This window comes from Sebastes fasciatus, chromosome 12, assembly GCF_043250625.1.
Source record: "Sebastes fasciatus isolate fSebFas1 chromosome 12, fSebFas1.pri, whole genome shotgun sequence".
In the NCBI taxonomy this organism is placed as follows: domain Eukaryota; kingdom Metazoa; phylum Chordata; class Actinopteri; order Perciformes; family Sebastidae; genus Sebastes; species Sebastes fasciatus.
The window spans coordinates 3,360,831-3,369,285 of NC_133806.1; the positions used below are offsets into that span (position 1 = coordinate 3,360,831).

Consider the following 8,455-nt stretch of genomic DNA (forward strand, 5'->3'; position numbering starts at 1 on the left):
GGAGACAGACAGTGATATGCACACAAACATTTTAGAATGAGATTCAGTCCAATTCAACAGCTCTACGTATGAACCTCAGGATGTTTGACCTTTATTGAATGTCAGAGAAGAGTTCACTCAGTTCAGTGGTGATTGTTGAAGCAGTCGTTTGGAGTTTTGATGACATACATGTTCCCTCCATGTATGTACTGTACATTTAAGAGACAAAATACACCTGTAAATATAAAGCAGTCCAATACAAAACCACCACCAACTCAGAAGAGACCACAAAGTTAAATGAATACCTCTGTGATCCAGTTTCAGCAATAATTAAGCAGTATAACCCCACAAAGCCTCGTATCTCTAGTATTAATCACAGTGCTGTTTTGCATTGCATTGTGTATCTGCTCATGTTATTGTCCTCACCTTTTAGTTGCCAGTAGGGGTTCAGATCAGTGGGTTACCTCCAGGTCTGAAAAGTGAAGCCAATGCTGAAGTGCCTTAAACTTGCATTCTTTCTAACAGCCAGCAGGAGGCGACTTCAAAAAGAAGTCTGATTGTATAGATGTCTATGAGAAAATGAGCCTACTTCTCACTTGATTTATTACCTCAGTAAACATTGTAAACATGAGTTTATGATCTCAATCGTTAGTTTCAAGTCTTCTTCAATACAGCATGATGTTCATTTAGTAAATTATGGTCCCATTTAGAGTCAAATAGACCATAAAGCAGGGGATGCTTTAGGGCGCGGCTACCTTGTGATTGACAGGTCGCTACCACGGCGGTCTGGGAGTTGTCCGTGTTTTCCTTTTGCAGCTTTAACTCTTTCACAGTGTGTTTTCACTTCATGAAAGTTAATTGTAACATTTTGGTCGCCTAAAAATGTCTCATTCAGCGTTCGGTTGTACTTAGCTCCACCCTCTCGTGTCACTTCTGGTTGCAAAAAAACAAGATAGCGACGGCCAAAAACCAAAATTCCGAGGATTCAAAACGGCAGTCCAGAAACCACTGGGTGACATCACGGTGGCTACGTTCTCTTCTTATAAACATGCTATGGTTCGGACATGCTGATAATTCTAGTTGGATACTTAAAATCGTTTTTTAAATAAAACATTTACTACTCTTGATCAACAGAGCTTAAAACTACCATGTAATATAATCAATACCTCTCTGATGACGTGTAAACCCAAGTTGAGCATTAGATGCTTCATAGAGAGTATTTATTTAAATTACATTGTATAGTTGTTCATATTTTGTGTCCAACCCCCGTAGATAGTTGATTCATAAACACTCCTATCACCAAAGTGTCAATTTAAGGCGTTGCAGAAAAGAGCAGAGCGACAAAGGATGTCAAATAATATATAAGATACAAGACACCCTTCAGTAAAGTTATCTGATAATTATCAAGATCAGTGGAAGTTGAAATGGTCATCTTGGAGTTTGGGCAATGACATCATACTCCGGAGATCTGTCTCTACGCTCCAGTGACATGTAAGTTCTGTCCTCTTCTTCTGGCTTCACATTCTTTCTTGCTTTCCTTTTGAGGAAAACAAAGAAAAATCCATAAATACATACTGTATATGTCATCAACAGAGCTTTCATTAGAAAAAGTATAGTCCAGTGTAATAACATACCAAAGGAACACCATGCAGACAATGCACAGGACGTTGACACTGAGAGATACACCAGCAACAGCCAAATACAGACCTTGACCAGATGTTTGACGCTCAAGGCTGTAGATATAAAACCGTTGACTAGTAGATCCCAGAGAGTTGGAGCTGCTGCAGATCAAGGTGGAAAGATCGCTCTCCTGTGGTTGATTCACAGTGATGATGCTCTTCAGACCTGTGTCATTCAGAGGCTCATGGCTGATTGCAAACCTGTCAGAGCGATTGACAGGTAACCCATCCAAATACCACTGTAAAGAGGGAGAGGGATTTCCCACGGTCCTGCAGGAACAGTTGAGCTGGGCTGCAGCTTTGGTGCAGTCAGGTGAGGGCAGGATCTGTGGAGCAACTGTAATGAATGGACAGGAAATGTTAGAGTTAAGTCAAGTTGAGTCAAGGAAGGTTATAAGTTAATATAAGAAAATAGTTAACTTTTAATGGGAGTGGAGGTGAAAATGAGACTGTAATCAAATTGTCATCCATTTCATGTGTTTAAATTTGGTTTCATGGCTTTTACTTTGTTATTTCCTGAAAACACGGAAGTGTCAATATTTTACAAATGACGAATGAACTCACATGAAACATCAGCTGTTAAATTGGGGCTAACAGCTGACTCAGTGCTGCCATCTTGTTTGTTGTAGACGGCAGTACAGGAGATTGTCTTTCCATGATGGTGGTGAGAAGCAGTGAAGTTCACAACAGAGGTCTTGACTTTAGTTTTGTCCTGATTCTCCTGCAGTGTCTCCTGACCGTCACCCAGGCCAGAGGTCCATGTCAGAGTTGGAGGATGAGACGGACAGGGAGCTGGAGCAGAGCACATCAATCTCACTGAGGTTCCCTCCTTCACCTTCAGTGTGGACGGAGTCAGAGTCGGTCTGGGAGGATCAGCTGGTGGGAAGGTACATATGAACCAGTCACTAAATAAACAGTCATTTCTCTCCATTTCTATGCTATTTGCCAAATGCAATGAATGCAAAACAAAGTCACAGCAGTTCTACAAGGGAAATGAATGACTGAAAGCAAGTAAACAGACTTTAAAACCTACCTTTGACTGATATAGAGATTTTTTGTTGAGCAAAACTAAATTTCAGAGCATTGTTGCATTCTACTCTGAAGAAATAGTTATCAGTGTAAGCAGGTTCCATGTTGTTCAGGGTTGTGGTGCAGTCTTTTCTTGTCAAGTCTCCATTTATTGTAGTTTGGTGTGGATAACTGCTGTCAAACACAACAGTATATTGATCATTTATCCATAGTGCTTTACATGTGCTATCTAAGTTTGATTCAAACTTGTCCTCTATGGCAAAGGAGCAGGGGATGGTCACACAGGATCCACTAAGAACCTCTATAGTCTTTGGCAGTAATGCCTTAAACTCTCCACACAGGGCACCTGAAACACAAGAAACAAAATGAATACTACTTTACAGTCATGAGGAGTTTTTGCTAAAATCTTACCACTAAACCTCATTCTTAGAATAATCCAAAATAACGACGGCAAAGATTAAGATTTGTTCCCACAGTGTTTTTCTTTAGATGTTTAATTTTTCACCCATCAGATTTAAGTTTTAAGAAAAAGGCGGCAGAATATAAATCATTGACTAACATTACATAGTTATAGTTATAGTTTTTATAGTCACTGATTTAAATGTGAATGAACTTCAACTCACCTTGCAGCAGAGAACCAATGAGGAGAGTCAGAGCTGCAGCCATCTTTGTGTGTCCGGAGAGGCAGAAACTCTGGAGATTACACATTAACATTCACATGTTTAGTGCATTTCATCCCTAATTAACTTTTTATAGTCAGGTTTATGTTGGAGGCCACTATTGAATGCAATATTTGCAGAGGTTGCAGATGGAGAAATGTTCTGCTGAGCCTATATTTCTTTTTCGATCTTAATCAATTTGGAAAAGATTCCAAAGACGCCTGTACAGGATTAAATTATTTTAGGTGTGTCAGCATCTCATGAGGACACCTATTATTATTCATAAGGGGAAAAGGGGGTGTATTACTTGCAAATTTTCCAGACCTTTAAGAAACTTTGGTGATGGAGATATTCAACAGAAGGGTAATACTGGTTTAGGTTTTGTCCACGTACATGGGTATCTTTCTAAATCTAGCTTTTTCTATACGCTTCTGCCGCTCGTCCACCTCTTGTAAATATAACCATATATGGTTTCATTTAAGAGTTAATACTTGTCTTACTTCTCTGTATTGACTGCTAGTGTTTTGCAACTTTACCATCACGTCACCTTCTTAAATTATTAGCTAAGTTTGGGGTGTCACCCATTTCTTAAATTTGTTTCAGGAAGTGGAAGGCTTACAGTAGGTATGTGAAACTCGCTCACACTAAATACAGGCACTATAAATGGACCCGGAGCACAACGAGAGTGAGAGAATAAGACAGCCTAACTACAAAAGACACAATTTTTAAAACCTTCTTTGACAAATTTCACAAATGTTTAATTTGTGTGTGTGTGACAGAGTGTGAGAAAGTGTGTTGAAATATCTGGTGTGACTCTTGGAGGTATTAAAACGCCCCACTTCCTGCTCTCTAGTATGTTCAACATCACTTTTTAAGATACTGTTGACTAATATGTAAATTAATTTACTGACATGTTTCTTTCATTTTTTTTTTTTCCCTTTCGTTTAATACCTTTATATTAGGGTCATAGTCAAGTCAGCCCACTGACACTGTTGTTGCCTGTTGGGCTGCAGTTTGCCATGTTATGATTTGAGTATGTTTTTTCCAATAATAAATATATACATACATTTGCATAAAGAAAACATATTCCCCACTCCCATGTTGATAAGAGTATACTTGAACAATCTCCCTTTAAGGTTCATTTTGAACAGATAAAAAAATGTCTGATTTGAAATTAATCGCGATTAATTATTTTAATCAATTGGCAACCCTACTATATATATATTTATATATTTTATACACACTACTTACTCATAGATACTTCTTTCTTGATAAAAGAGGTATAAAGGAGTAAGTACTTACTTTTTAGTGTGTTTAATGTGACCTGAAGTAACACCTCACCAAGCTGAGTTTTTACAGTATTATACAGTATGTCCAAAGTTTTACCAGAAGAACTATCTCTTGTCTGAATTACTTCTTTATCCTAATCTTCCATCGTCTCTTGTACGTTTCAGACAGAGTGACGTTGCCAGTTTTCATCAACACAGTTGTTGCTCTACTAGTACTAGTATGTGCTTTACTGTTTGTTAACAGGTAGTCTAACAGCTCAAGACAACAAAATGCAACATATTACAGTTATTGTTTTCTAACTTTTACTTGGACTCTTTTTTTTAACTCTGTCCGTGTGGACTAGGTCTTAGTGTTTGTACTTAATGTGAAAGAAAAACAAATAAACATTCAGTTTATGATTACCACAAAATGCTGCGTTTTTAAACAAGAAGACGAAGATGAAATGATATCATGGAAAAAGGAAGCTAATTGCTAAAGGCAAACCTGACAAACATACAGTCTTTTATTTATTTCCTATATATTTACAGAGCTATTGTTTTATGCAACTAATATATTCAACAGTAACAATGTCCAAAACAACAATCCAATGACAGCTTAAGAGTTTTAAATAGAAATGTTGCCACCTTTCACAAAGTGTTTTTCTTTCTACCTTTGAAATAGTTCTTTGATCTAAACTCTCGTGACTTTATGGTTACGTTTTTAGTAGGGGTGGGAAAAAAATCAGTTTTGATGATTTATATGCGTCATAAGAAAGAAGTTGTTGTGACTTACATTTTCTTCAGGTCTTTCGAGCAGATAGGTGAAAGATGTGTAGAGAAGTGAAGTTCCTTAAAAGTTGTGCTGCTTTTTCAAACAACCTGCAAGACTTGAAAATGAGGAAGTCTCTAAAAACTCACATACGTGTGACAATGAAATGTACTTTTTATCAGAAATGGTTTTAAACAGTCTCACATCTGTCCTGATCCTACCTTTTGCTTTACTAATCTCAAATATTCTGCTTCCATCCAAATATCAGTCTTTGGACCTAAAATGAAATATAATGTTTGTATTACCAACCTGGTAATGGGAATTTCTGCAAATGATTAAGACACTACAGAAACCTTTAATTAGCCTTTATTATCAAAGCGTCCCGTGATAATTAACAGAATCATAAAACAATAGAAATAGCAGGAAACTTAAGTTTTTACATTGCTACAAAAAATAATGCCATAATTATGGAAATAGCACATTCATCATCAGTCAAATTCAAATCAACACTGTAGTCTCATATGATTTCATGAGACACTGAATGAAAGCATGTAAACAAGTAAAGGTTCATCCATGAGAACAACAGTAATACAAAGTGAATGATAATACAGGACTGTTAATTATTATTATCATGTATGGGAGGCAGACAGTGATATGCACACAAACATTTTAGAATGGGATTCAGTCCAATTCAACAGCTCTACGTATGAACCTCAGGATGTTTGACCTTTATTGAATGTCAGAGAAGAGTTCACTCAGTTCAGTGGTGATTGTTGAAGCAGTTGTTTGGAGTTTTGATGACATACATGTTCCCTCCATGTATGTACTGTACATTTAAGAGACAAAATACACCTGGAAATATAAAGCAGTTCAATACAAAACCACCACCAACTCAGAAGAGACCACAAAGTTAAATGAATACCTCTGTGATCCAGTTTCAGCAATAATTAAGCAGTATAACCCCACAAAGCCTCGTATCTCTAGTATTAATCACAGTGCTGTTTTGCATTGCATTGTGTATCTGCTCATGTTATTGTCCTCACCTATAAGTAGAGGTTCAGACCAGTGGGTTACCTACGGGTCTGAAAAGTGAAGCCAACGCTGAAGTGCCTTAAACTTGCATTCTTTCTAACAGCCAGCAGGGGGCGACTTCAAAAAGAAATCTGATTGTATAGAAGTCTATGAGAAGATGAGCCTACTCCTTACTTGATTTATTACCTCAGTAAACATTGTAAACATGAGTTTATGGTCTCAATCTCTAGTTTCAAGTCTTCTTCAATAAAGCATGATGTTCATTTAGTAAATTATGGTCCCATTTAGAGTCAAATAGACCATAAAGCAGGGGATGCTTTAGGGCGCGGCTACCTTGTGATTGACAGGTCACTACCACAGCGGTCTGGGAGTTGTCTGTTTTTTTTCCTTTTACAACTTTAACTCTTTCGAAGTGTGTTTTCACGTCATGTAAGTTCCTTGTAACATTTTTGTCGCCTAAAAATGTCTTATTCAGCATTCTGTTGTACTTAGCTCCAGCCTCTCGTGTCACTTCTGGTTGCAAAAAAACAAGATAGCGACGGCCAAAAACCAAAATTCTGAGGCTTCAAAACGGCTGTCCAGAAACCACTGGGTGACATCACGGTGGCTACGTTCTCTTCTTATAAACATGCTATGGTTCGGACATGCTGATAATTCTAGTTGGATATTTAAAATCGTTTTTTAAATAAAACATTTACTACTCTTGATCAACAGAGCTTAAAACTACCATGTAATATAATCAATACCTCTCTGATGACATGTAAACCCAAGTTGAGCATTAGATGCTTCATAGAGAGTATTTATTTAAATTACATTGTATAGTTGTTCATATTTTGTGTCCAACCCCCGTAGATAGTTGATTTATAAACACTCCTATCACTAAAGTGTCAATTTAAGGCGTTGCAGAAAAGAGCAGAGCGACAAAGGATGTCAAATAATATATAAGATACAAGACACCCTTCAGTAAAGTTATCTGATAATTATCAAGATCAGTGGAAGTTGACTTGGTCATTTTGGAGTTTGGGCAATGACATCATACTCCGGAGATCTGTCTCTACGCTCCAGTGACATGTAAGTTCTGTCCTCTTCTTCTGGCTTCACATTCTTTCTTGCTTTCCTTTTGAGGAAAACAAAGAAAAATACATAAATACCTACTGTATATGTCATCAACAGAGCTTTCATAAGAAAAAGTATAGTCCAGTGTAATAACATACCAAAGGAACACCATGCAGACAATGCACAGGACGTTGACACCGAGAGATACACCAGCAACAGCCAAGAGAAGGACTCCACCGTACGGTCCATAATGTTGCTCACAACCTGTCATAAGAAATAACAGAATACTCTACATATCAGATCCCTGTTCAAGTGTTACATTTACATACTGTAGGTTGAAACTATTCAAATATCTATTTTTCCATGACACCGTGTCTTGACTGGCCTTGAGCGACACAGCACTGTACGTTTTGAGCTGAACTTTGTCGGATGCCCTGTTACTATTAATTCCTGTCGCTGGACGAGGAACGGCTGATTTGTGAAGTTGAAGTGAGGAGTTATCTGATACGATACCTCCTCATTTCACTACTAAAACCTAAATGAGGTGGCAGCTGGCTGGAGGGAGATCACCAGGGAGCTGAAAAGTACTCCTCCCCATGTTTTAAGTGGTTACGTCTACACTCCAATGAAAGTGATGTTGTGTGACTCCCGTCATGCGGTCCATTCAGTGTGCAGGAGAGAGAGTGTGGCTTTTTTTTTTTTTCCACAATCGAATATTAATTTTCATTTTTTTTTTTTACAATTTGAATATATATTTGAATTTAGAACATTTGTTGACAGCCCTACAGATGTTGTTTTTTTAACAAATCTCAATATGTTATGTGCAAAAGTTATTATCTTGTGGGAACAAGATCATCTCTCTTCCATACACCCACAGCTCAGTTTAAGTTTTAATGTCACCTTAGAATCTCGTGCAATGAAATGAATATACAAAAAGCTTTTGATGTAGCCATTATGTGTGATAGATTCTTTCTCAAGGAAAAG

At 37.5% G+C, this 8,455-nt stretch overlaps 1 protein-coding gene across 1 annotated transcript in view; it reads right to left on the bottom strand.

Annotated features, from left to right (window-relative positions):
* LOC141778354 (myelin-associated glycoprotein-like) overlaps positions 1-5,458 on the bottom strand; it is a 39,804-nt gene extending 34,346 nt beyond the window's left edge. Inside the window, exons 1-2 of the mRNA XM_074652573.1 lie at positions 5,408-5,458; positions 3,311-3,380 (exon numbers count right to left, since the gene is read on the bottom strand). Coding sequence (XP_074508674.1) covers positions 3,311-3,353 — 43 coding nt within the window. The 5' untranslated portion in view covers positions 3,354-3,380; positions 5,408-5,458. The remainder of the gene's footprint in view (positions 1-3,310; positions 3,381-5,407) is intronic.
* Between the last annotated feature and the right edge of the window lie 2,997 nt (positions 5,459-8,455).